Here is a 27,365-nt window from a genome sequence, read left to right as displayed (position 1 = left end):
CACAAGTCAAAAAGGAAGTCCAGGCAAGTGCAGCAAGAGGCACGACAGTTTTCCTTTAGGATAGTGCTGCATGTACTGATGTGCTCCATGGGCATGCACCCCCACCTTTAATCTCAGAGGAATCTCTCACTGGGCAGATTATATGTTACAGCTCAAGGGCACAAAGCAAAGATGGCTTCACAATGCCCAGTTCTAAAGAGAAATGGCCAATCCAGAAGTGCCACAGTCCTGAGCAGATTGAAATATGTCTCTCAAGTGATAAATCGATCCTGAAGTAGCTAGGAAACTTTATAGGAAACACAGAAGCAGACAAGCATGGAAATGAAATAGGATCTAGCTGGGATTTGCCGCAATATCAGAATACAGAAGCTCTGTGCTTCTGTTCCTGAAGTGCTGCCTTCTTGCTGTGGGCCTTGTAATAGTCTTTCCCAGTATTTTGCTTTCTGGGGAATAGTCAGAATTGGTTTTCAATGCAGGAGATGTTTGCTGCTCGTGTTTGTACCCTGCTGACTCACTCTACAACACCTCTTTACCCATAAACCTGCAGCTCCAACACTCGGCCTCCAACATTTTCAGTGTATTTTAGACTGGAGATGCTCTGTGGGGGAAATGAGAGTTCCTGAGAGATGGATACCTGTGTCTCACAGTGTGCATAACGAGGTCTTTATTCAACAAGAGGGAGTAAAGAAAGAACATACTGAGTGACCAAGCAGAAACAAGGAGCAGAGTGCTCCATGCAGTCTTCAGGTTCTGTATCAGGAAAGGGTAGTTATCCTTCAGGCCAGACCTGGAGAAGATGGGATCAATACCATAACCAAAGTCCTCTGCTCTGGCTGAACAGAGAAGTAGTTGTGTCCTGGAGATGTGGCCACCAGCAGCTCCACACACGCCACCCAGAAATAAACAAAACCCAGGCAAGGGCCTTTAACCCCTATCTCCCTGGATATGGTATGTGGCTATGTAAAGGGACTAGTCCTAAAAGGAATCCAAGTGGGGTGGCTGCAGCAGTAACAACACTGCTGTTCCCTGGGTCTGGTTCATCTCAGCTCACCTCTGGTATGGATGCATTGAGGCAGATTTGATGTTAGTTTTTATGCCACTTGGCATTTTTCCTAAAGAGAGGGAAAAAAAAGAAAAAGCAGTGCAAAATCAGCATATGGGAGAACATTTGCTCAGGAGCATGCAAGAGTCACAACAACCCCATCTGGGTTTTTCTTGTTCCACTCCAGGCTTATCTGCTACAGCATCCTCCAGCTTCTGATCTAACACAATCAATCTCTTCTACAAACTGGCATCTTTCCCTGTTGAGAAATCTTCTTGACAACTCTGTTATCCCCTCACATTCTATCCTTGTTCCACCCTAAGGAAGCCTTTCTCTTTGTCAGGAGGCTCCTACATCACTGTTGGGACTTAGTTTCACAGAAGCTGCTGGCAGCAGCACTCACAGAAGAACCCAGACTGATCACTTCCATTTCAGAGAGGCAAACACAGAGCCTGTATCCCCTTACGCACAGCATTATTTACAGTCAGGGTGTATATTTAAATTACTAAGCCTCTCTGAGATCTCTTCATTTCCTGTAACCACATCCACCTCTTGGGCATTATTACTCTTTGCTGATACCAATCACACATGGAAGCATGTTCAAAGCTTACTAGCAGCCTACAGTGAGTGTACAGTGCTAGACAAAACTGAAATGTCTGAGAAATAAACAGTGATTAAAGAGCATCTCAGAGGGATATTCAAAGAACACTCCTTCAGTGTCTTCAAATTAAAACAGGAAAAAAAAGGACAACTTCTGGAAGTTAAAACTGTAGTGCAGCAGGACAAGAAAAGAAAAGATTTGATAAGAAAATGCCTAAAAGAATAAAGATTATTAAACTTTCTCAAACATATCCAAAGTGGGTCATTGCCAACAATAAATGGGCAGGCAACTGATATATCACTTCAGTGCTAATAAGCAATACACAAATACTGTTAGACATTACTCCAAAAGCAAGTGAAGAGGACTGCATGGTTCACCTGCATCTGGGATACTGTGAGCAATTCGGGTGTTCCCAGTCTTGGAAACAAAGAGAAAAAGTGCAGGTCAGAGTGACAAGGACAGTCCAAGTTATCATTTTCACACGAAGTCACATTAAAGAGAATAGGACTCATAAGCTAGGGGGAAAAAAAAACTAAAAATGGACAAAGGGAGGAGACATGACAGATTTCCAAAACATGAAAACGAGTATGGAGAAGGTGAGGAATCATTACTCGCCATTTCTCACAACATGGGTAAAAAGGAAACGTGCAAGAAAATTATCAAGAAAAAGATTTAAACATAAAAAGGATTATTTTAAAAGCAAAACATGCAATGGAGCTGTGGGACGTATTGCTATATGTGTTGTAGAAGTCAAAACTGTAATTCAAACAGGAAATGCAGAAATTAATGGCTGCTGTACTCACTGGTACAAAAAAAAACTGGCTTAATATCCCTGAAAAATGACTGTTGTCAAGATATACCTTTTTCTTGTATTCTTTCAGCCTCAGCTATGGGCATAATCAAAAGCAGAATAGTGAGACTGACCTTTGGTAAAATCCACTATAGCTGCTCTTATCAAAAGGGACCTTACCCCTAACACAGACTGGACAGGAGCTCTTGTTACCAGGGTGCTCTGCCTGGGCTACAGAAGGGCCTGTGTTACCATCCTGGATACAGTGTTTATGGGGTCTTTGTTTTCAAATCACAATGGAAATTAATTTCTCTTACCTAAATACATATTTAACTCAGGATTAATATTGTTGCTCAAGTTCACTTCTGAACAACAGTCATTACACGGGCAAGAAAACACCAATTAGGATATCCGATATCCTGAATCGCAATTAACGTTATGACAGCACAGGGTTAGGCCTGTATGTCCCCCAGGCCCAACCCATTCCTAACAGCAGAGGACTTTTAAGGAGGAATAGCAGAACAGGGCAAGCCTGCAGTGACACCCCTGCAGAATACCCCAGTGCCCCCTCTGCTGCTAACATACTGTGGCTCAGGGTCATGGAATCAGAGTTGGTTTCTTCAAGATTAGCTGTTGAATGATTTTTCAAACAGAAATTTACGTGCTTACTTATTTTTCCATCTCATATAAACACTATCTACCTATCACACTAGGCAATGTGCTCTACAGTCTAATTATTTCATATTCAGAAAAATATCTCACTTTTGTTCCAAGTTTACAAGCCCCTATTTTCATTGGAGCACTTTCACCAGTCCTTCTGTATCCTGGGAGACAGTGAACAATCATTCCTCATTCACCTGCTGTATACAATTTGGGATTTTACAGGCTTCCTTCTCCTTAGCCCAAAGCTATGGCCAATAGCAGAGAAGGTATCAGAACCACCCATAATATTGCAGGTGTGGGTGCCCAATGGATTTACAGAATGGCCTGAAGATACCACGTGTTCCTCTTCCAGTAATTGCAAACATTTGGTTTGCATTTCTGCCCCAACTGAACAACCAATTGATGTCTTTAGAGAACTCATATCATGGATGTATTTCACGAATACAAGTAACTAGGTTAGATTCCACGTGCTGGATATGTACAGTCCAATTTGTACATCCATGTATTTCACTTTATGTTTCATACAAATGTAGCCTACTGCTATGAAGCAAAGTCCCTTGGTATGGGAAATCCTTCTTACTTTTTACAGACAACTTTTGGGTTTTTTCTTACCTTAAATAACTCATTGCCACCAAACTTCACCACTTCTTTGCCTACCCACAACTTAAATTTGACAGGAAATCCCCCAGCATAGTTCCCTGCAAAACTACACTGTGATCTCCCTCCATATTGATCCCTATGTTCACTAAGTCTCTTATTAAAATAGTATTGCAGTGGGAGTTAAGAAGCTGAAGCTGGTTGGCTGGGATCCATTTCAACCTCAGCTAATTTTAAGCAGGTATTGCTCCACTGTTGTAACCTGACTCATCTTAAGGCTAGAAAGGAAACTCATACTTAGTTACACCTCAGAGGTGACTGGGGAAGAATCTCTACATCTGCATTTGTCTCTCTTGCTCCATGGATTTCAACTGATCTCAGATAAGCAACCTCTTTACCTGGCTGTCCTGCTGGTGTCATCTGTACTCCTGCCAGCATTGGCTGCTGCTGAGCTGGTGCCCCTGTCATTGGGACCTGCTGGATGCCTGAAGCCCCTGCAATGATGGCACCAGCTCCTGGTTGGCCTGACTGGACAGATGCCCCTGAGCCTGGGGGTCTCCTGTTTGACAGCCCTTTCCCAAAGGCCACAGCTGCTACCAGTGCATTGGTATCTGCAGGGTTGAAAGTCTGCTTGTTCTGTCGTAAACCTGCAGAAAAAGAAGTTGTTATTTTCAGAAGTTACTTTTAGACTTAGCAATCAAAGTCTAAGGAGTAGCATAGCTGCTCCTGAATTTACTTTTTAGCTACTTTGGTTCGTGTAATAGAGATGAGTTTTCTTACAAGCTCTCCTACAGGAGTCTCAGCAGGGTCAAAGAAGCTTTAAAATCCAGGGACAAGGGTGATCCAAGAGTTTTTTCACTGACAGCAGGGCATAATCTGCTCGGGGAAGGAGGACAGAGGGAGCTAACTCCTCCATGCCCATGAGAAGTTCCCACTAAAGGCTCCATGCTCAATCCTACAGCAGTGAACAAGCACTGTGTTTTAGATAAACAATGGCAACATCCCTTTTGAAGGCTCATGAGCAGCATGGTGTCTGCAAGTTTTTCTGCCACACATGTGCCCAGTTATACTGTTAATCCCAGAAACTAGACAGAACCTGTGCTTGAGTCCTTGCTTACACTATGTGTGTGTCAAAGATAACGATAAAAACAATGCCACTGCCTTTAGGAGTTGTGCACAGCACTCCTGGGAACAGTGAACACAACCAGAAAAGGCTGGCCATGAGTCTGACGCACCCATCATCTAGAGGGCATCACACAAGAGCCTGCCAACAATGTAGTCTCCTTCAGAACACAGCTAAGGAGTTTCCCATTCACTGGCACTGCATTTTCACATCTATTTTTATTAATTAAAGTTGACTGAGAGGTTTTCTTGGCAAATACTTACCACTTCCTCAAAGAGGGATATGGAAAAGGGTTGGGATGACCTTCCTGCCATGCACAGGTCACACAAGCAGTACACATGGCACCCACAGGATCCCTTCTCAAACTAGGGACAGCCAATCTTGCATCTTCTGGAATGCTTTTGTTTATGCTGCTCAACCTCATTTCCCATACTTCAGCCTGTCTGTTACACCTGTTTTGCCTCTACTCTCTGAAGCCTGCTGCTTGAACCCCTGCACCCCACCTCCACCTCAGTGACATACCTCCACTTTCAGATTCACGCTCCTCCTTACTGATTTTCTCCAGCAGATTTGAGCACATTTTGTTCAGACTCTGGATCTGTTTCTGCAAAATGAAAACTATCAGAAACTGCCAGGATATCTCCAACTCAGCACAAATCAGCAAGGAGAATGAACAAGCTTTCTCTTCCCAGGGTCTGTGTAACCAACTGTAAGAATTTTGGTGGCCGAGCCTAGGGAGCCCAGTGCTAAGGCACACAGGGCACTATGGGGATGAGATGGCCTCCACTTCTCTGACTGGTCCGATGGCACCTCCTGTGAACAGCCAGAGAGCTGGATACCCTGGTGAAACTGTGGAGGAAACCAAACCTCAGCTAGGGTCAGCTGGAGAAATCTCAGACAGGAAAGGACAAAGCAAAACAAAAATAAACTTTCAGATGGAAGGGTGAAGGAAGCAGAGTTAAAGGGCATTGTGTGCCCCAGGGATAAGAGGCAGAAGTATCAAGCTGTTCTTTACCTACCTGTGCTGCATCAGGGCTAATTCGAGCTGCATCAGTGATCAGCTGCTTCTCCTGCTCCTCCACCTCAGGGTCGGGCTTAGTTCGGAGATGGTCAGGCACCACCTCATGGCTGAACACGGGCACACGCCCCTCCGTCTGCCGCTGCAATGTTGGACAAGCCTCACTCAGAGCCTCTGCCTCCAGCCCAGGGCACAGGCCATGGTGCTGGAACAAGGCCAGCATGCTGTGCAGAAAACCTTGATCTGGGGAGCATTAGGAAGTTTTAACAACTTGTCTAGGAATTTGCACTGTGCCTGTTTAGTCAGAGCAACATATTTATGAATAGAACACCTCCTGTAAAGTGCATCCAGTGCACGTGAGGTGAAAATCCCTCAGCAAAGCAGCTCCCAGACAGAACTACTCGCTGCTTTTTCTTTCTCTACACCCAGGGCTGAGGAATGCCCAGCACAAGGAGTGGCAGGCTGGAGCAGACACACAAGCACTTTCTGATGATCAAGGGACACGTCTTACCATGATCTCCTCATCACGGTCTGGAGACAGCACTAGGGGGATGATAACCTGGTTTCGCAGTAATGGGGTCTTCTCATGCTTTAGCACTTTATTCAAGGTGTTCAGCTGCCCCGAGAGCAATGCAAAGCTGTCCAGAACTGATGGCCTGGGAAAGCAAATAAAGAAGATAAAACATGGAAAGGTATGCCACAGGTGGCTTTTCTCTCTTCTTTGTTCAAATGGCTGAGAAGTGAGGAAGTAACACTATTACTCCTCAAATCAGTCTACTCCAGACAGTGAGCAGTAAAACCCAGGGTTGAATATGCAGATGTGGACAAACCCCAGCCCCTACTGCAAATGTCTCAAATGTTGCAAATAGTTCAGGGATTACAAGCAGTACCATTGGAAGTGTCAGTTGTTTGGGATTTCAGCAACATACACAGGAGCAATTCTCTCCTTACCACTAACTCTCCCAGTGCAATTCTAGAGCAAGGTCTGAGAAATAATTTAACCCCTAGGCAGTATAGCCAGGAGAGACAATATTTATGGCTTGGCTATCCACATTAAGCAAATAATGAAGCAAAGTAATTGATAATCTTGTCCCCTTCAGCTTGTTCCCACAGGGGGATTCACCACCTCTCCTGTCTTCTGCAACATTAACTACAAATGTTAATGGCCTCTGAAGCTTTCTGCAATGGCAGACACTGTTTAAGATAACGTATAGTTTACTAAGTTGCAGCTATAACATCTTTATGCTCCACCAGGAGGAGAATGACATCTTGCAAGTCTCTCAAACTGTGTGGTGAAACAGAACTAGCAAAACACAAAAGCTCAGTTTATATCAGAGCCAGAAAAAGCCAGAGAAGGTCAAAAAATGCAGAAAGAACCATTGCTCATTTCACAGTGCATGTGGGTCTCTAAGATATTTCACTTGAGAACTTCCAGTCACTGCAGATGACTCTATTACTCTACAGCATGAGACCAATGGATTTCAGCTGGTTTTCTGGTGGAAGACGGGTAGTGGTTCCTCCAGCACAAATATGAAAAGCAAATTTAAACCTACTGACACTAGGTTTCTAACGGTTTCTAACTAATCCTTTGAGCCAAGTCTGAACAGCTTCAGTGACCAAGTGCCCCCAGCTCCAAGAGACACCTTACCAGGTGAGTCGGTCGTACTCGTTCTCCAGCTTGTAGATAAAACTGACCAAAGAGTTCTTCAGGTCGGCCACCTGACTGATGAGCGCCTCCAGGGTCAGCTCCAGCTGCTTCTCCTCTCTCTAAATTAAGGCAAGAAAGACAAAGGATGAGGACAAAGCTTAACATCCTCCCAAGGTATTGTGAATCCACATCCATGCATCCATAATCCAATTGGTCCTACAGCCGCCTCCTTTTCAGAGGAAGCAAACAGAGACTCCAGAAATAAAAATCCTGTGGTTTCACATTGACCCCCTTCCCCTTGGGACAGTTAGGCAATAGACTTGTGCCTCAGACAAACGCTTGGCCAGCTGTGCTCTTTAAGATCTAGATAGTGAAGACATCATCACTTACATCTGCTTTTTACCACATCAGACAAAGTCATCAAAGTTAGCTCATGCCACCTTTGTGAGCCATTTAAGCCAACTCAGCTCAAAGTAGATTAGCATTCTCTCAACTTTCTCTGACAGCAGCTGTGGGCACAGCAATGTCTTCATCCAAAACAGCCTTTGCAAAACGAGTACCAGGTCCGTGGCCTAAAGACTCCAGTTTGTGCTCTTTACCTCATTTACCTTCTTTCTGCCCAAGTGCCACCTCCAGCTGCCAAAGAAACTGGCAGCTGCTACCGTATTTGCGCCTTACTGGCTGCGGGAGGCCCTGCTGTGACATGGAAGGTGTCATACCCACACACACACCTCACCTCCTGCCTTTTGCTCGGATTACATTGTTTAAATAATCTTTTCCGCTGATAACCCCATCCGGGTGAGGGAGGACGTTGACAGATAAAGTGTCAAGACAGGGGATCTGATGTCAAAGACACCAAGGCATGTCCTTGGCTCTTGCAAAAACCTCCTAAAATCCTATCTACTCTAACTCATACTACAGTATTGCGCAAAATATAATTAAAGTCCCAGCCCTAATGAACTGCTCGTGTAAGGTGAGAACTGTACAATAATAATCCATGAGGAGGGTGGGACAAAGCAATCAAATAATAGAAAGGGAATACGGATTGGGAAAGCAGATAGAGTGACTCAGGCTGCTGGCACGCTTGCTATTGGGTTTGTTGTCGCACTGCTTAAATACACTGGACCAGCGTAAGCTTCACAGGAGAGGTTATCAGGCATCTCCCATGTTCATGAGAACACAATATCATTCTCTTTTATTTATATTCTGACAAGTCAGTAATTATTGACGGGACTTCATTTTAGCCACCTTAGAATAACAGCTGAGTCGACCTTGTTAAAATTTGATCCCGTCCGTGGAATGGGTTCATGGAAGGGATTGCTGCTGGTTGTCCCACCTGGAGACAAAGGCACCCTCCTCCATCTTGTGACAGGACTAGTCAGTTCCTGTCCAATTAAGAAATGAGCCTACAACTGTTTGTGTGCACTGTGTTTGTGCAAGAAGATTAACTACTGCCTGTATTACAAGCTGGGCAGGTAGCCAGTGTTTTACTACAGGGGTGCCAGGCATATGCACCCATAACAATTCCCCTGGCCCGCTGCCTGTGCTTATCCAAGAAGCCTTCAAGATGAATGAAATCCCATTGCACATGGCCTGCTCCAAGCCTCCTTCTTTCCCAGGCTCTTCCCAAAGCCATAAGGAGCTGGAAGCAGACGTAAGCAGTGCAAAGCATGCGTACAATAAGACTGACCAGTGATTCTAAGGAATGCCGTGCCTCTCTGCTGTGCCCGCCTCTTGTGCCTCTCACGGGGAATGCTTTAAGGAGTTTGTTAGCAATGCTAAATTGCCCAGAGGTAATAAAGATAGGGCTTATTGGAGGGGTTTTTGTTGCAGCACCTGCTGATAGGGAGCAACTGAGAGATAAAGGTGAAATTCAGAGTAGGTAAATGTAAGCAATGCATTCGGCAAAACAAAGGGGGAAAAAAATCATGACTGGCAAAACAAAGGGGAACACCCCCGCCCCGCCCGGACTTTCTGTACACAATGACATTCTCTGAGCTGATAATGTTGTTACTCATCAACAAGATCTTGGGATTATCTGAGGATAACTCGTGAAAACATCTGTCCAAGGCTCAAAAGGCAGTCAAGGAAGTGACCATAGGATTTATTAGGAAAGCAACAGAAAGCTAAGCATCCTTATGTGACCGCATAAATGCATGCCTGATTTGCATCTCGAATATTACGAGTCACTCTTGTCCCTCCAGCTGAAAAGGGATAATGTAGGAATACGTACTAATAAAGGCAACAAGCATGATCAAGACTATTCATAGTTCTATAAATGCACCAATTAAAAACAGTAAAGAGACTGGTACACACAAGGAGAGAAAATATAAAAAAACCCTATAGATAAGGAATTGCGGGACAATCCATTTTAACTTTCTTTTCTGGTAGGACAACCAGGAGACTTGCACGAAGCCAGCAGGCAGAGGTTTCAAACCAAAGGAGGTAGATCTTTACAGCCTGTTAACTTGTCATTAACCTCCGCAACTCTTGCACATTATGGATGCTACAAATTCACAGCATTTCAAAAAAAAAAGTAACCAGGTCCTCCTCCCATTGATGAAATTTCATTCGAGGCTGTTCAACACAAGGGATACGCCAGCAACAGTCTACACGGAATGACACCCAGCAGCGTGTTTTGCTCTCACGACTTCATTTGGGCACCGGTGGCAAAGCCAGGCTGGTGGCAAAGCCAGGCTGCTGGGGCAGGGGGGCCTTTGGTCTGAGGGCTGTCACCCAGGGCTGCAGCAGGGGCTGAGAGGGGCCGGTGCGCTCAGACAGCCGCACTCACCGCCACCCGCCCCACAGCCGCGCAGCAACAAGGGAGAGGCCGCTGCACGGGGGAGCACCACGAGCTCGGCCTCCCGCCCGGGCTGCCCCGGCCGCGGCTGTGCCCGGTCCCTGCGGAGCCCCCGGCCCCGCTCCCCGGCCCTCACCTGCATGGCGGCGATGGCGGCGGCGATGGCGGCGCTGGCACCGCCCCGGTGTCCCGGGAGAGCGGCGCTTCCGGGGGCGGGGCCGCGCCGACATGGCGGGGGCCGAGCGGCCCGACGGGGAGGTGGGAGCGGGCCGGGCTGGGCTCGGCGGGGAGCGGGGCGGCGGGGCTGGGCTCGGCCGGGAGCGGGCCGGGGAGCAGGGGCTCGGCGAGGGCCGGGGGTGGCGCCGGGGCCCGAGGCCGCGGTGGGGAGCAGCGGGGCTGCCCCGGTGCGGGGCCGCAGCAGCCCGGGGTGAACGGCGCTGGCCGGGGGCTCCTGCGGGGCTGACCTGTGATCCCGCCGCAGGTGGAGGAGGCAGGACACGTGTTCCTCCTGATGAAGAAGGACTACCGCATCTCCCGCAACGTGCGCCTCGCCTGGGTGCTCAGCCGCCTGCACCAGGTCATCCGGGCCGTGCCCGAGCCCGAGCTGGTGAGTCGGTGCCCGGGGCTGGAGGGGTCACCGCGGCTGGTGCTGCGCCACCCGGCAGCGCCTGGACCCTGCAGAGCATCCGAACCCGGCTCCTTTCTCTGATTCTTCCTGTGACGTGGATTCTTCCTTCTCTCATTTGCTTGTTCTGGCAGGTGAAGTCGGAGAATGAGCTTGATGTTCTCAGCATCCTGCCTAACGGGTGGCAGCCGGACGAGCCCGTCCAGCCCAGGCCCTATCTCCTCGTGCCCTCCACACGGGTCACCTTCCTGGCCCGCCAGTACCGATTTGTGATCGAGCTTGATCTGAGCCCTTCCACGGGGATTGTGGTAAGTGCAGAAACTGCCTCTCCGGGGTGTTCAGCATTAAAAGGCTGGACCCGTTTCTATTTGCTGAGAAGACTTATTGCTCTCGGTGTCAGTCTTAACTTTTGCAGAAGTTTTGCTTTTCCCAGGAGGGAGCTGGGAAAGCTGTGCTCCTGGCCGAGCAGCCTAATGGCAGGTCCTGTTTCTCCACTGGATGCTCAACGTGTGATTTTTGTTTATGGGAGCTGTTGTTTTAATCCAGCTGCCATTGCAGAAGGATGTTTGCTGCTGGCTCTGCGGGGTGGGACAACCAGCAATGAGATTGAAGGTCCTAGAAGACGAAAAAGCTGTTCTCTTTCTCTGTTTCTGCAGGATGACTCGACGGGGGAGATAATTTTTGATGAAGTGTTTCATGCCCTTTCCCGATGCTTGGTGGGATTGTTAAGACCCTTTCGTATCCCTGGTTCAGACATTATCTACCAGCCAGAGATCTTTGTCACCATCCAGGCATATTCCTCCATCATTGGCCTGCAGTCCCACCAGGTGAGGTTCAGCCTGTCCCTGGGCTTGGCTCAGCTCTCTGTGCCAGGGTCCTGTGAGGGCAGAGGAAAGCAGGGGGGTGTGGCAGCTGGGCTCTGTGATCTGTGATGCTGCAGCCTCGTCTCACTAGAATGTGGCCTGGTGTGGTGCAGAAGTGCGTGTGAGCAACTTCTCCTTTCTGGGCAGAAGGCAGAGGTTTTTCTGGAGAATGCTGCCCACATGCGTGACCTTAGAATTGGGCCTCAGGGGATATTTGCCTCATGTTGAAAGTGTGCTTGTTGATGTTTTGTTGTTGTTTTTAATTTCTGTTGATTAATTCTTTTTCCTGTTATAATTAGCTTGAAGCATTCAAGCAGAGCCCATGTGCCCAAAAGCTTGTCTGCCTGCTCCAGCTGTGTAGCAGTGGTTAATTCAAAAATAATTGCCCCTTCCTACAAACCTTCTTCTCTTTGCATTGCTATGAATATGCTGCTGCTTGCTGGAGGGAGCAGCCAGCCCCAGTATTGAGATTATCAGTGAGATTTTACTTGTGTCAGGGCAGGTCTGTTTAACAAATTCAAGTCTGGTTTATAGTGCCAGTGTGATTTTTGAAGTTCGTCCTTGATCTCTTTCACCTTACTGTATTTTCACATTACTTACACATTTCTGATGGTGTGTTTCATTCTTTTGCTAGTACCAGAGAAAGTGGGTGGTAACAGGAGGAGCCTCTTAGTCTGTGCGTGTTCCCTCCCTCTCCCTGCCCTGCCCAAGCCTTCTGCCAGGGTCTGTGTAGGGCCTGAGGAGCGTGGCCTTCACTTTGGTCCATTCTTAGGTGCTACCAGATTAAGTGTAGCAGGAACTTCTTCATTTGCCAGTGGTATTTTGTGTGTCGTCTTGTCCAGCAGTCTTGCAGACACCATCCTGCTGTGCCTCAGTATCTCCCCTATTAACACTATATTTGGCTACATCTGTAAACACAGGTGTCATGCCTATCAGCTTGGGGAGTTTCTGTGGTGGCAGGTTCACTCTGTCACATCACTCAGCCTCTTCTGTAATGTCCAGTCTAATTTTTTCTTTTCTTTACTTCCTTTTGGAAGATAATTGGGTCAGTCTATAGGTGAGTTAGATTAGAACAAACAGGCCTTCCTTAGAAACATCAGACCAGAGTTAATGGCTTCTAGCAAGGATCCCACATCACTTTCTCCTGACAGCTGCTTATCTTGGAAGAATGCAAATGAAGTAAAAATTTCTTGCCCAAGAAGATTTCCCAAAGTGCAATGTGAGCATCTGCTGCAGAGTGAACTGCAGATGCCACGAGACACCACTGCTCAGGGGCAGTTGGCTCTGAGCAGGAGCAGAGAGAAGTGGCCTGTGTTGTACCTGTTCTTTGTCAGGGATGTGTCTGAACTTCACCATAGGGAGCTGTGTTCCTGTGTACCTTTTTGTGGGGTGGTGCTATAAAACCTTAAAGTGATGACTGATGTGTGTGTCCTTGGGCCAGGTACTGTTCCAGGGCTGTCAGCTGGATGAGACGAAGCGTGAGGCCTTTCTGCACCAAGTTTACACACAGCTGTGTGCCTTTGAGAACAAAGTGGCAGAGATGCTCCAGCAACAGTATGAACCCAAACCTCAGGTAAGGAGGGCAGAGGTAGTTGGGATTTCCTGGCTCCCTTGAGATCTGCGCTCTGAGGCCCCTCTGAGGTGAGGTGGCAAGAGGAACAGCAGGGTAGGTCTGCAGAAGGGACAGCTGAGGAGTTGGTAAGATAATGTTGTGGGATGTGCTAACGAGACCTTAACTCTGAGGAAAGCAGAACCAGTGTTTAGAAGGACTGATGAGAACGATTACTTTCCCTAAGATTTCTGTGCAGTAAGACAGCTTGATTTTTCTGACATCATGGGACAAATGGTAGGATGTGCTTTCTCTCTGAAGAAGATTGTGGGAGAGGTGATTATGCCCATATTATTAATCTATAAATAGCTGTGAATATGCCCTTAACCCTTGTTACATTTCATGAATGAAAATACTTTGTTGTTATGATGAAAACTAACCATAAAACTGGTGCAATTTCTAAAACTGGTGCAGTTTCTAAAACTGGTGCAGTTTCTAATACTCCTTGAAATCTGTGGCAAATGCTGATTAGTAGCCATGGATATGTGTATCAGGAAATTAATGGAAGCATCATAGAAAGTTTGGGTTGGAAGGGACCTTTAAAGGTCATGTCCCTCGACCTGCTGGCCATGCTGCTTTTGATCTTCTTGCAGTCAAAGTCATTATTGGCCTGTCTGAGGTGATTTAATTCTTATTTAGCATTAGTTATTAGAGTTTGAGCTAAAAGGAAAAAAAAGTCTCAAAATCAGATGAGCAAGAGGCTACTGGTGATGTGTTGCAGTTCCATATCTGGAGTGCTCCGAATCTCATATTCCAGCTGAAATTTGTGTGTTTGATTACTAAGACTGTCAGTCCTGGAACAGAAGGAAGATTGGAGGAAGTAAATACCTGGTCTAGTGAGTCCAGATGGTGTTTTTGCAGTGCTTTGTATGCATTCCTGCTTGAATGCAGTATTTCTCTCATGGTGAACTACCTTATAACTTCTTCCATGCAAATGGGGGAAAGAGACGCTCTTGCAGGCCAGAGGGACTGGTGAGTCCTGCCACAGGCTGTGGGGTGGAGGTGGGAGGCCCCAGGGGAAGGGCAGGGACTGAAACTTTTTTAACTTTTGAAGTTGTATTAGCTGTATCATTGTTAAGGAGTGTCTGAATTTAAGGCATCTGGCAAATTAAAGCAATGGATAGATTTTTTTTTTTTTTTTGCTCACAGCCACAGATTGCTCCCATTTGTGCATAACAAAAGTTTTCTTAGTCCCAGTTTTCTTTTCTCAGCTCCAGTCATCTGCAGCTTTGCAGGGGAGTCTTGCCTATTCTCTGTCTTAGCAGTAAAAATGAAGCAATATTTTATTACAGGTTTGAAGTGCCAGAGCCTTCTGGGGATGAGGGGACTATGAACACAGGTTTCTCACTGGTGTAATTATACAAATTTCAGGCTTTGCCTGGGGGATATTTTTCATAGAAGGTGGAGAAGTCTACCTGCATTTTTTTGTATCAGCAGTGCATAATGAGTGCTGTTTGAGCAGAGGTAAATGCATAGGCACTAGACTTTATCCTTACGAGGCTCCTTGCTCCCTCTGCTGCAGTGAGACACAGCTGTCTCTGCTTCTCCAGCCTTTCTGGGCTGAAAAGAGTAGATTAAGTAGGTGCTGCAGCTTCTACTAAGTGACAAGGGGAATAAATTAGTATTCACCATCTCTTTTATTGGGAACTGCTTTGCTCTAAGTGACCCCAAAGTGTCTCATATTTCCTCTTCTGCGAGAAATCAGCTTAGAATAAAGCTCTGAGCATGCTGTCCTGTTCCTCTCCCCTCAAGGAGCCTTGTCCAGCTGTTCTGACAGGCCCAAGTGACCAGGATTTTGAGAGCACCTGGAAGTTAAAGCTACTAGTGGAGTCTGTTGAGGTGCTCCAGGGTTGTGGTGCCATGGGACTGCCAGACTGAAGGGTGTTTGGAAGAGCGAGAACTAGAGCTAGGCTGAAATCAGCCCTGTGGGGCCTTGTGGGGTTTTTTTTAACTTTTCCAGGTGGATTTGTCACCCCTGAGCCAAGAGAGCCCTAGTGAGGGGCAGGAGTCATCCGGGAGGAAGCCCAGCGTGTCTGTTGTCACTGCTGATGTTGGCCTGGTCAGCATGGTCCGGCAAGGGATCCTGGCACTGCAGCTGCTGCCCTCCAACTCCAGTGCAGGTTGGCTGCATCCTCGGGGTTAAGGTTTGCCCAGTTGTTTGCAAAGGGTTGTGTTCCTCCTGCCTTAGGCTGAGGTTAATTTTATAAGGGCTGGTACCTGGACCCTTCTGTTGGGGATGAAATTTCAACATTAGCTTTTACTCTCCACGCTGTGGGCAAACTGTGGCGGTGGGAATGGGGAGGACAACACTGTGCCACGTGCTATGTGTCAACATTGGGGAGTTTGTCAGGAAGTACAGCTGTGACTGTTGCTCAGGACAACCCGGGACGTACAGAGCTGAGTGCTTTGCTGTACCTAGCCAAGGTGTTTGCCAGCTCCATAATGCCTTGGAAGCTCTAAACCATGCCTTGGATTTTCCTTCTACTTTTACCCTGCCTAAAACTTTCTCTCTGGTGGATATAATGGGAGATTGATAGCTGCTTGAGATGGAAGATGCTCTAAGATGCTGCCTTGTTTACAGGTATAATAATAATTACGGATGGTGTGACCAGTGTCCCTGATGTGGCTGTGTGCGAGACTTTACTCAACCAGCTGCGCAGTGGCACAGTGGCCTGTTCCTTTGTGCAGGTATGTCTGGTACCTGGCAGTGTGGGGCAGAGGGGGAGGCAGATAGATTCTTGTTGGTGGCATTCACTTCCAGGGGGGAAGAGGAGCCTTCTCTGCCTGTTTGAGTCCCTTACCAGCCCTCTGCCTTGTCCTCAGCACTGCTGCACTCTCTCAGGTGTCTTCTTTTTCCATCCTGCAGGTGGGCGGTGTCTACTCATATGATTGCAGCTTTGGCCACGTTCCCAATGTGGAACTGATGAAATTCATCGCCATGGCCACTTTTGGTGCTTACCTCTCCACATGCCCTGAGCTGGATCCCCTGAGCCTGGATCTGAATGTGTATCACAAGGCATTCCTGCTATACTCCTTCCTGCGTACTGGGGAGTCTCTGAATCCTGAGTATTACTGTGGTGAGGAATGTGCATGTCCTCCTTCCAGCAGCTGGATGTCTTACAGCACCTCTTTGGGGTGACTCCCCCAGGCTTGGTTATGCTGATACTCTCCCTTGTCCCCTCTGGGCAGTGCCTTCTGAAGGCTCTGGGCACAGTTGGTCACACAGCCTCATCTGTGACTCCCCTCCTGATTCCAGGGATTGGGAGGACCACTGTTCCCCTTTCTGTGGTCTTGGCTCAGCAATCTGCAGTTAGGCTCACTGTGTTGGAACTTTGAGAGGGGTCAGAAGCTCTTGCCTGCCCTTCCCTGAACACTGGTTAGCTCTCAGGTGGGGACATTGTGGAGAGCTTCTCCTAGCTGGTCTTGCAGACATCAGTTAGGATTGGAAAACCAGGCCCCTGAGAACCATCCCAAATACCTCTCTTGGTTTTTCTTATTTTGTGACTGTTACTGACTGGGAGTGTGCCAGGACAGATTAGTTTAGTTACCAGTAAAACATGGAAACACCCTTTCGTGCCCTGGCGCTGTGCTGGTGCCATCTGCGCCTTCTGTAACTTGGCAGCAGAAGCCACACGCAGTGGCAAGTTTGAAGAGAGCTGGCCTGGGACTTGGAAATGTTGAATTTTAAAAAGATCAGCTGTTAAGGGTTTAAGCTTAAGGCTTCCACATCCAGGTGCTTTTAAAAAGCACCTGGGAATTCAAGTTTTCCAGGGAAATTGGTAAAGCCCAAAAGCTTGCTGTGCAACTGTTGCAGCAGCTGTGCAGTTTCTGCCTGTCTAGGTGAGACATAACTCCAGTGTGTGCCTTGTCCGAAAGCTGTCCCAGAGGAACCAGGGCCTGGCACCCCACCTTGCCCCTCTCCCAGGCCTCTTGGCCACACTCGTGGACCTGTTTGCTACGCTGCAGAATCAGGAGTGGGTGTGAGTGGTGCCTGAAGGATGTGTTGTTCTTCAGGCCAGCAAGGCGAGTGTTCCTGGCAGCTTTTATAAAACACCTCAGGAGGCACGTTGCCACGGGACTAGGCCGAGGGGAGCTGCTCCCTCACAAACCCCATCTCTGCCATTTGCAGTGTCCCAGCACAGGCTGTTCAACGAGCACCTGGTGTCTGCAAGCAGCAACCCCGCGCTGGCGATGCGGAGGAAGAAGCACACGGAGAAGGAGGTGCACGCCGACCTCGTGAGCGTGGTGTCGGTCCGGCTGCGCGAGGGCTACAGCATCCGGGAGGTCAACATCACAAAAGGTGACTCTGCTGCCTTGGGAGCTGGAGGCTCGGATAGGACTGTCTTCTCAGCTGCTTTAGAGGGGAGTACAGGGTCTGCCATTTCAGCAGAGTGGCTGATATTGTGGAGGAAGGAGCTGTTTTCCCCAGACTCTGTTTTCACGGTGCGGGGCTGCCCGGTATTGCTGTGCAGTTATGCACCTGCCAGGCTCATCCTCTGTGGCTGTAAGTGCCAGGGGAGGGACAGACAGTGATGCTCTGTGTCTTGGAAATGATTCCCCACAATTGCAGAGACACTAATGACAGAACTTGGGTTTTCTGGGAGTTCATCTGTATTTCTCCTTTTTTTCATCCCTTTCTAGTCCTTTGCTAGATGCACTCCAAAATGCTGACGTGAAGTTGAGCACTTTGGTGCAACAGACTTAATGTCTCCAAACTACCGCCTTCCAAAGGAAGAAATTCCGAAGGCTGTTGTTAGGTGAAAATGTCAGACCAGTCAGGACCATGACCAACTCAAGAAGACCATAAAACCTTCCAGTGATCCTGTTCTCTTATCTGACTCACTAGAGATTATGGCACCTGGAGTGTGAGAACTAGCATCTGACTAGGAACCTTGAGGGGTTTTTGAGTATCCTAAGCAGTACCAGGAAATCCTACCTAACTTTCCATCTCCAGTTGTGACTAGTGGTAGTACTTTAACTGAAGGGGAGATGGAAAAATCCAAATGCAAACTTATTAGTACAGACAATGTTTTATATCAGGGAGTCAATGTCTGTGATATAACTCCAAAGTCATTCCAAACTTGCCATATGATGTTTTCTATGAATTTACTGTGGTTTGCCTTAAAACCATGTAAATACCTTATGCCACTGCTCTGCTTAGAGGATTGTCCCAGGGCTTCACTGCTCTTTCTCTACCTTCCTTTCTAAACTTACTGAGACCAAATTAGACCTGTGTGAGTTTATTGTCTTTAATTAAGTTTATCCTCCTTCTCTGGCTTACACAAATATATTTAAGAATGATGTCTTTCTCCACATAACCTCCCTTTTGGCAGGTTAAGCAAGCCCATGTTTCACCTTTCTTTCGTAAGGGCAGGCTTTCTGTTTGTTTGTTCAGGTTAATAGCACTCATTTTTTTTTCCCTTCAGTTGTTCTCTTTTCAGTTTGGTCTCATACTTCTCAAAACAGTTGATAAGAGTGTTGTAAATGTGGTTTTATCGGTGCCTTGTTCAGCAATGCTAATAATTCCCTGCTTCTGAAGTAAAATACCCAATGTGGTGGACTGGGAATCACATGAGCTTTCTCCATGATTGCATTGTGGTGTTCACAGAAATCCCTGAATCTCTCGTGCACCTTTTCTTCCAGCTGATGAGTCCTTGGGATTCTTTTATTGCCTTTTGTTTGTTTAATTGTCCCTAAATGTGCCATCCTTCACATGATAGTACTCTGAAGTTCATCTCACTCAGTTCCCCTCACTGTTCCTCTGTGATGACTGGGAATTGCAGTTCTTTTGCCTTGATGCATCTTACAAACCGAGTGGATCTAAATCACCACTTTTTTTTTTTTGGGGGGGGAAGGTTGCTAACAATCAGATTAGGTGGGATAATTTCTAAAGTTGGTCTTCCAGGAATCTTCCTAATTTCTTGTTTCTGGAGTTTTCAGTTAAAAGTAAATATCTGCTAAATTCTCTCAATGAGACAGTTGTTCTAGTAATGTCTGCAGATTTCACTAGCATAGGTGTGGCATGAGATACTTCCCTTAAATCCAGGCAGATTAGATCCATTGCCTTCTCCTTGTCCAGGAATGTCTATGAAACAGTGTGACAAGTCAATTCCTGTCCACACTGAATGTCTTTTATCCTTCTGTGCACCAGTTCACTTACAGCTGGAACATCACTGGATAAAGAGCCTTTCTCTTTAATCTGACAGCAATGGTGAAGTGCTCTTCTTGGTGACTGTGTAGTCCTACATGGAAATGCTGGAAGAGCATTCACCAGATGTGAACCATTTGAAAAGCAGTCAGACAAGTTCATGGATCCTTTTGCACAAAGGTGTAGCTACAACCTCTGGCTCAGGATATGGTAAAGCAGCAAATTCCTGTATTCTATAGGTATCAGAAATATCAGCAAATGTTCACCATGCCTCCTGCACTTTCTTCTGGGTATCTTCCTGCTGTCTTTTACCCCCTGGAATGCTAAATGGATTGGCCTTCTGTGTTTACAAGAGCAGAAGAGCAGCTGCACTGGATCAGTTACTTTCTGTGGTGAATTGCTACGGGCAGGTGCACAGGGAGGAGTAAGAATAGGATAAACATACATGATAATCTCTATTCTCCCTTCCTGTTTTCCTTCCCTTTGAGCACTCTCTAGCTCTTTGTAGCTCAGGAGCTCCTTGAGCCAGAAATACTTTCTGTGTATTTTTTAGGAGGAATTTAAAAATGAAATGTCAGAGATATCAAAAATACAGTGCCTTTTTCTATGCAGCCTTCAGAATAGTAGCAGATAATGTTACTTGTGCTTTGGAAAGGCTAAATGCTCTGGGGAGTTGCTGGCTGTGATCAGAAAAATTGTTGAACAGTAGAATTTACCAATGATCAAGCACCGCCTTTGCTAAGGAAAAGCACGTTGCTAATCAGGGCTTTCTGGGTCATTCTACAGAGAAGTGTATAACAAAGAACAGTTAATTAACCTGGATTACCAAAACTTGCAAACTAAAGGTTAAGGAGCCAGCTGGCTGTGAAGCAAGAGGAAAGAGTGCAGTTGTCGACTTTGACACTGTTGCTTTTCTCCTTCACTTTACCAAAGGCAAAATAGAATAAATAGCTAGCTTTGTGCTCAGAGTTGCCTGGAGAGGTTGTTTGTGATATTTATAAGTGCTTTGGTTACCCTCACTGTTTAATTTTTAGATATTTAGGTATTTAGGAGGCAACTATGGTTAGTTAGGAATGCAGAAATGCTTGTGAGAGGGGGAGGATTGGAAGGTATGGAAGGGAGAGAAGCTGTGGGGATACGGTGTTTAATGGAGCCCAGATCTCTTCCTTTTTCTTTCTGGGACAGTGTCAGGGAATTTCCCTCTTAAACAAAAACAAGAAAAAAATTCTCACTGACTGTTTTGTGTTGCTGTGTGTTGAGCAGAGCCTGGAGGACAGTTTTCAAAACATCGTCTTCCTCTGTGAATCAGTCCAGCCCCAAAAATGGCTGGGCACTAGCTGGTCCGGAAGAGTGGTGTTCTCAGTGTCAGGAATAGGGAAAACAAAGTGAGCTTTCTGAAAAAACAGAGCTGGACTTTATGAAAGAAATTAAAGTAACAAAAAGTTTTATTAACAATAAAGTCAAGAACCAATAGATTGCTTTGCAGTAAAAAAAGGCTAAATATTCATCTGGGTATTACTTCAAACTAAGTAAATATTTTTCCTGTGTTTTTAGTTTTGCTTGTGTGGTATTGTAGGAGAGAAGCCAGGATGACTAATGGAAACAGAGGTGAAAGTTGGAAATATTTTCATTAATGATCTAAGCAAAAAATGTAGGAATTTGCTTATCATGTTTGCTGTTGATGAAGCGGAAAGGATTTGTTATGAGAACCAAAATATTGTGCAGAAAGCAGTGGATGAGCCCTAAAGCAATAAAAGTGAGGTGACAGTATGAAATGGAAAGAGATGAATTTATAAATTCTTGTTTAGCCTGTCTGATGAACTAAACATTCTTCATAGGAAACAAGAGGTAGTACAACCCCAGAAAATGCATTTATAGTAATGCAAAAGCACCCATTGTGGAAAATATTGGTGACCTTAAATAAAAACCTAGTAATCTCTCAGATGAAGTACAGGTAAAATATAGTATTCACCTCTGATCATCTTTGTTCAGGAAAGATGAATTCTTGAGGTGCAGGAAGGTCTGGGACTGTAAAGGGGAATGGATGTTCTATCATACCCAGCTGACACTGGTAAGGATTTCTTAGTGCACGCTCCCTGACAGTGTTATGGAAATGAAGCTTCTCAAAATAAAGATAATTTAATCAAAAGAACAACTGAGCATGAATTTGGCATGTACTCTGGGTGGTTTCTTCTGCACATTGACAGAGGAAGAGGACTCTGAGGGAGCCTCTCAGCAGGGACCATGGGAACAAAAAACTGGCTTTAAGGAGGAGTGCCATCAGCCTGTGAAGGGGATGGCATGATGTGCCTTCGACAGCAGCAAATGCAACTCTGCATGAAACAGAGCATCCAGGCTGATGATCTGTTCGGATGGTTTCCAGCACATCCAGTCACTTATCACACAAATGCTGCAAGTCTGGCAAACTACAGAGCAGGCTGGACATCAGAATGGATGATTGAGCAGTCGAAATCGCAGCGTGGTCATGTGTTTCCCTGGGATGTTTCAGTACAAATACAGCTGCACAGTCAGCAGGAGTGTGACAGTTCTCTGCTCTTTTGGCTCAGCAAGGCTTGGTGTGTCAGGTGTTTGTGTTAATCTTGATAGAGATGCAATGGCTCGCTTAAAGGAAAAGGTAAAAATGTACAGTTTGAAGAACAGGTGAATATTCGTTCTCAGCATCTTAACTTTGGGAGGAGAAGGTAAACATGGTGAGAAGCTGTGATGCTTGAAGTTCTAGATTGCATGAAATATGGTCTATGCAGGATGAACAGAGGTTATTTCAAGAATTGAGCCTCACCTTCCAGGTTGTTCATGATTTGTGCCCATTATGTCCAGATATCCATGTTTCTGCAGTGGGATAGATTAACTTTGCACAGTGCAGATGAGAAAATTGATAGCTTAACGAATTGTTCGTAAGTGCAAAGCAACAGTTTTCTTGGAAACAAAGATAAAGCTGTGAAGAAGAGCCCACTGCAAATGTCAGCACCTCCTCTGAGTTTGTTTCCTTCTCTAGTGTAGATATAGTACATGTACATTTAAAGAACTGAGAGCTCTTCACCAAATACTACTGTGCAAGCAAAGCCTCTCTTCATTGCAGAGGAGAGAGAGTGACTTAGTGAAAGCAAACAGTTGTTAGATTACTTTGTTCCCCTCATAGTGATCAAATGATCCCATGGTACTCAGGAATCCCTGGTCAGAGGTAAAAGCTCAGATGTGTATTCAACAAGCAGCTGAACTTACTCTTCTGCTCCCATGCAGGTGGGTCTCAGCTGGAGGTCAAGCTAGTGCTGCTTTGGAAGCATAACATGAGGATTGAGTACTTGGCTGTAACTCCCTGGCCCCTGGACCCTTCGAAGCGCAGCACGTGGGTGGAGGTGACGATGGAGGGGAGCTATGACATTCTGCATGACATCAGCTGCACCATGAGGAAGCCCATCACCAGCCTGTACCGCACTACAGTCATCCGGCGCTTCTGGAACACCTTGCAGAGGTGAGCTGCACTGTCCCCAGCAGTTTCCAGTGTAACTAATTCCTTCCTTGGCATGCTAAGACATGGTTTATGCAGGTGGCCATCCCAACCCAAGGTCCGAAAGGAATGTGCTCTGAGGAAGAGGCATGACTGGCAACAAGCCAGAAAAGACTGGGACTGGTCTGTGACCTGGTTTGTGGTGATGGTATTGCTGCTCCCAAATCTGGATCCTGTGTTGCAAACCTTACCTCTGACTGCCATCCCATGGAGGTCATGTGTTCTTACAGCACACCCTTGCAGCTGTGCTTTGTGGTCACACTGGGAGCAAACATGTCTGAGGCTGAAGGGCCATTGGGTTATAACCATTTCCTGGCCAGGGTGACCATTACTCCCTACTGTTTGGCAGATTCTTTTCTAGCACTTCATTTCCAACTCTGATCATCCTCCTTATATATTAGGCTATTACACTGGAACCCCTTTAACATGTTCATGGCATTGAATCCCAGCATTGCCCAAGAAAGCTCCATTGGTGTGGATGGGCTCCCAGTCACAGCGAGTGCTGTGTGTGCAGGCCTTGGGCTGGCTGGGGCAGCAAGGGGGAGAGCATGGGCTTTTGGGGCTAACTGCCTCTTCTTTTTCAGCATCAACCAGACAGATCAGATGTTGGTTCATCTGCAGTCTTTTGACACAGTCCCAGAACACTTCACCATTCCCGAGAGCACCAAGAATGGCGTGCCCCTCTTCTACATCCCCCCAGGCTCCACCACTCCGGTATGTTCCCTCTCTCTCCTGTTTAATGTGGGATAGGTTGTACCACATGCCTATTCTGTCTTGCATTTAGGCTTCATTTCTTGCTCATCTTGTCTTCATCTTGTCCTGCTCAGTAAGTGAGTTCAGGTGTAGCGTGGAGAACATCCTGTGCCATACATTTTCCCCTCTGAGACATCACCCTATGTCTTCATTGGTGCAGCTACACCTCTAAGCCCAACAGCAAGTCTCCCAAGTGTGCTGTGAAGCCTTCTCCTATAGTGATGTGGTGTGTGAGACTGATGGGGAGGCTGACACACTTAGTTTTGCTGTGCTTTTTCAGTGGATTCCTCATAGATGTGGAGTTGCTGCTGGCAGTCTTGTGTGCTGGTGTAGCTCAGTACTGTCAGATGAAGATACAGGATGTGCTGAATAGTTGTTTAATAGGCTCATTGCTCTGAGCACTCACGTGGAAGGTGCAAGAGAGATACTTGTCATCTGCACAGCAGAAACTAAACAAAATATGAGCTAATGGTTTCCACTGCAAAATTCAAACCCATTGAAGCTCACTGAGCAGAAATGCCAGTATGTTATCTGTTCCCTGCTAGCAGTGTCCTTGGCATTGATAGAAGAAAAGCTAGGGGAGCTTTAATTTAGGAGAACTATCCCTTTAATGTTATTATTTAAGCCCTTCTTTAGTTTTGCCGAATACACTTTCCCTCTGTAGGGTTATGTATCCCACAGTATATCTGGAACCTCCCTTCTTATGGCTAACCACTACTATTTCTGTGTCAGCAGAGCTGCTGTAGTTGGTGGAATCAGTGTTACCATACAAATATATTAGAGTTGCCCACTGCCACCCATTCTGGCACCCTATTTGCATAAGTACTCTCAGTTGAGTAATCTCAGTGTTTAATTGCTTTGCTGACACAAACCATATATCCCCCTCTCGATCAGAAAGCACACCATTACATATGCCATCTTTTTCACAGTTGATTTACTTGATGCTAAGTAGTCAAATTCCTAATTAACTTGACATTTCACGAGCCTAATTTATTTTTGCTTACATTGAACTGCCTGTTTCAATGTGAACACACTTATTCTGCTCAGAGGAAGTCACCCAGAGCAAGGGATGTGGCCTTCTAGGCGTACACAGCTCAGCTGCTAAAGAAATTCCTGCTCCCTCTGGGTGGAACCAGACACTTCCCTGCTGAATATTGTCCTGTCACTTTCTCAGGTGCTGTCCCTGCAGCACAGTGGGTCTGACTCAAGCCATTCCCAGTTTGCCTCCTACTGGAAGCCTATCCTTTCCATGGATGCCAACTTCTGGCAGAGGTGGCTGCACATGCATCGTATTGTCGTCCTTCTGGAGCATGACACGTATGTAATGGGCAGGGCTCAGCTCACGTGCACTGTGTGGGCCAGCCTGGGAAAGCAGGTGTCCAGTTCAGCCCAGTTGTGCAGTTGTAGTGGCTCTGTGGGTACCTGTGGCCGAGAGAAGGGCCTCACTATTGGGTGGATGGTGAAGGCTTGTTCATCTGGGAGGTATGGTAGGGTTGGGAAGTCATCTCGTTTGAGAGTGGGGGCTGTTCTCAGGAGGATAAATTGTTTCTCAAGTACCTCTTGGGTTTGGATTTCCTGATTGCAGGCCGGGGTGTGGGACCATCCATTTGGGAGTTTTTGTTTGCTGCTGGAAAACATCTTTCCCAAAAGCATTGCTTTCCTGAGGGGGGTCCTAGTTGCAGAGTTATATGAATAATAGTCATATATTGAATGGAGGGAGATAGAAAGGACACAACAGGGGATGTGCTCTCTGCAAGGTGGAGATCCCCGTGGCTCAGGGAGTGTGCACAATTAGGGGAGGTGCCTGTGCACTGTCTGCTGTGGAGGAATAAGGCTGTTGTACCAGTCGGGGGATGAGTTGCAGTGGACGTAGCAAAGCCTCTGTGGGTTCTGAGGGAAGAAGAGAAACTGTAGTCCTGAAATGACCTTCTGCCCCACCCTGCAGGCCTGTGCCCAAGCACCTGCACACGCCAGGCAACAACGGCCGCTACAGCACCATCCAGTGCCGCATCTCCCACTCGGCACTCACGTCCCTGCTGCGGGACTGGAGCAGCTTCGTGCTGGTGGAGGGCTATTCCTACGTCAAACTGATACACGGGTGAGTGGCTCTGAGGCGGTGCCGCGTGGCCAGAGCGAAGATCTGGTTAGACCAGTGTGTGGTGATGGGCCTGAAGCAGATGTCTAGAGGAGAGGATAAGAGCTAGACAAGTGGGTGTGAAATCCTGCGATTTCTGGACTGGTGCAGTTGTGTTCCGGGCACAGCCCAGAGGGAGAGAGAAGCCAGCTGGGGGGTTTCTGCCTGTCAGAACTGATACTGCGAAGTTGTGTGGGCTGTTGAGCTCTGTGGACCAAGCCTGTACTCAGTCTGGCACAACAGAGCAGCAAGATCCATGCTATTTCAGCCCTGTCTTAATCCCTCCTCCCTAGCTCTGAGGATCTTACACCTTCCTCGTTTTATGTGGTACGGATCATCTCCAAAGCTCCCTGCATGGTCCTCCGGCTGGGGTTCCCCATTGGCACACCTGCACAGGCCAGGAACAAGGTGAGAGCTGGCTGTCTGCTTCGTGGGGTAGGAGCAGAGCACAAGAACTTCTGCATGTGGGAACTGTGGGTAGATCACAGGCGTCATTGTGGGCAGGTACCCTGTAATAAGTAACTACTATGTTAAGGCTTAGATGAGTGTGAACATTCTGTAACAGCAAGGGTCAGTTTGGGCAAACTTTCTGTGTTAAGTCTGTGGAAGATCTAAACCCAAAGACTCAAAGATCAATAGAATAGCTGGTCACATGAATGTTTTTCCCATTGCTTATTTCAACCGTGGGGCTCAAAATGACTCAAAGGTTATCTGGCCCATCCTTGAGACAAAAGCACAATCAATACCATCTCTCAGGAACTTGTCTGACTCATCAGTAAAGACCTCTGTGATGAATGTACTACATGTTCCTTGGGCTATCTGTTCCAGTAATGGTGAATTGCTTATGTATACTTAATCTATCAGGTAGGGAGGAGTTAAGACTTAAAATTCAAACAATGCCCCACATGAGCAGTACAGGGAAAGAAAAAAAAAATACCCAGGGAATGTTTTCAGGAGGTAAAAGTCTGCTTTTAATAACCTTTTTGTATCAAAAGAAATGGTCTGCCCTAGTCAGATGGAGAAGGTGGGGTTATTGTGTGAACTGTTTTTCCAGGTCTAATGGCTGAGACAAGTCTAAGTATTCTTAAGTAAAACATAAGTATGAGAAAAATGGCCTGCTAGTGAACTATGTGAAGTTTTTATTATAAACAAGAGGTTTATCATTAAACTTATATCTTTTATCTTCATGAAAGAGATCTTTTGTTTGTCTAACTTAGCTTTAGTGTTAGAGATTAGTCTGAGGAGAAGCTACAAACATGGGAAGGACCATCTCTTTCTGAGATAATGAACCACTAAATGTTGTAGTGTTTTGGAGGATCTGCCCTCTCATGTCTTTTGGGGATCCAGGTTTTGGGCACTGGTTGCTGGGCCAACATGTGGGCTGCTGCCAAGTGACAGGTTTTATGAAGGAGTTCCTTCTGG

At 46.6% G+C, this 27,365-nt stretch overlaps 2 protein-coding genes across 11 annotated transcripts in view; one reads left to right on the top strand and one right to left on the bottom strand.

Moving 5' to 3' along the window:
* Positions 1–641: 641 nt before the first annotated feature.
* On the bottom strand, positions 642–10,860 carry MED8 (mediator complex subunit 8). Of its 2 annotated transcripts, none has more exons than XM_064665498.1 (7): positions 10,747–10,860; positions 7,483–7,601; positions 6,346–6,490; positions 5,836–5,976; positions 5,339–5,420; positions 4,092–4,340; positions 642–1,112 (listed from the first exon to the last, which is right to left on the bottom strand). In XM_064665498.1, exons 3-7 carry the CDS (start codon positions 6,346–6,348, stop codon positions 1,048–1,050), a joined length of 540 nt encoding a protein of 179 aa, XP_064521568.1. In that variant the 5' UTR covers positions 6,349–6,490; positions 7,483–7,601; positions 10,747–10,860; the 3' UTR covers positions 642–1,047. The 2 variants fall into 2 exon arrangements, with proteins under 2 accessions (XP_064521568.1, XP_064521567.1); XM_064665497.1 differs by lacking the exon at positions 10,747–10,860 and adding an exon at positions 10,419–10,511.
* Positions 10,440–27,365, top strand: part of SZT2 (SZT2 subunit of KICSTOR complex) — a 52,921-nt gene continuing 35,995 nt past the window's right edge. For 7 of the 9 annotated variants that reach the window (XM_064665481.1, XM_064665477.1, XM_064665474.1 and 4 more), the window contains exons 1-14: positions 10,441–10,540; positions 10,764–10,889; positions 11,042–11,215; positions 11,564–11,734; positions 13,212–13,343; positions 15,340–15,499; positions 15,961–16,067; positions 16,246–16,456; positions 17,509–17,679; positions 22,789–23,020; positions 23,641–23,770; positions 24,984–25,126; positions 25,755–25,907; positions 26,237–26,351. In XM_064665481.1, the coding sequence (XP_064521551.1) occupies positions 10,511–10,540; positions 10,764–10,889; positions 11,042–11,215; positions 11,564–11,734; positions 13,212–13,343; positions 15,340–15,499; positions 15,961–16,067; positions 16,246–16,456; positions 17,509–17,679; positions 22,789–23,020; positions 23,641–23,770; positions 24,984–25,126; positions 25,755–25,907; positions 26,237–26,351 (2,055 nt within the window). In that variant the 5' untranslated portion in view covers positions 10,441–10,510. Of the gene's footprint in view, positions 10,541–10,763; positions 10,890–11,041; positions 11,216–11,563; positions 11,735–13,211; positions 13,344–15,339; positions 15,500–15,960; positions 16,068–16,245; positions 16,457–17,508; positions 17,680–22,788; positions 23,021–23,640; positions 23,771–24,983; positions 25,127–25,754; positions 25,908–26,236; positions 26,352–27,365 lie in introns of those variants that run through there. The other 2 variants (XM_064665480.1, XM_064665479.1) reach the window with 2 other exon arrangements.

This window comes from Pseudopipra pipra, chromosome 9, assembly GCF_036250125.1.
Source record: "Pseudopipra pipra isolate bDixPip1 chromosome 9, bDixPip1.hap1, whole genome shotgun sequence".
Lineage (NCBI taxonomy): Eukaryota > Metazoa > Chordata > Aves > Passeriformes > Pipridae > Pseudopipra > Pseudopipra pipra.
Note: the sequence above shows the minus strand (reverse complement) of the source record. Positions and strands in the feature narration are given on the sequence as shown.

Excerpts from the sequence above, each read along its gene's own strand:
- MED8 (XM_064665497.1), bottom strand. Across the intron at positions 5,421-5,835 it reads TTAGCCCTGATGCAGCACAG|AAACAGATCCAGAGTCTGAA; the intron begins GTAGGTAAAGAA and ends TTCATTTTGCAG. Across the intron at positions 4,341-5,338 it reads GCGTGAATCTGAAAGTGGAG|GTTTACGACAGAACAAGCAG; the intron begins GTATGTCACTGA and ends CTTTTTCTGCAG.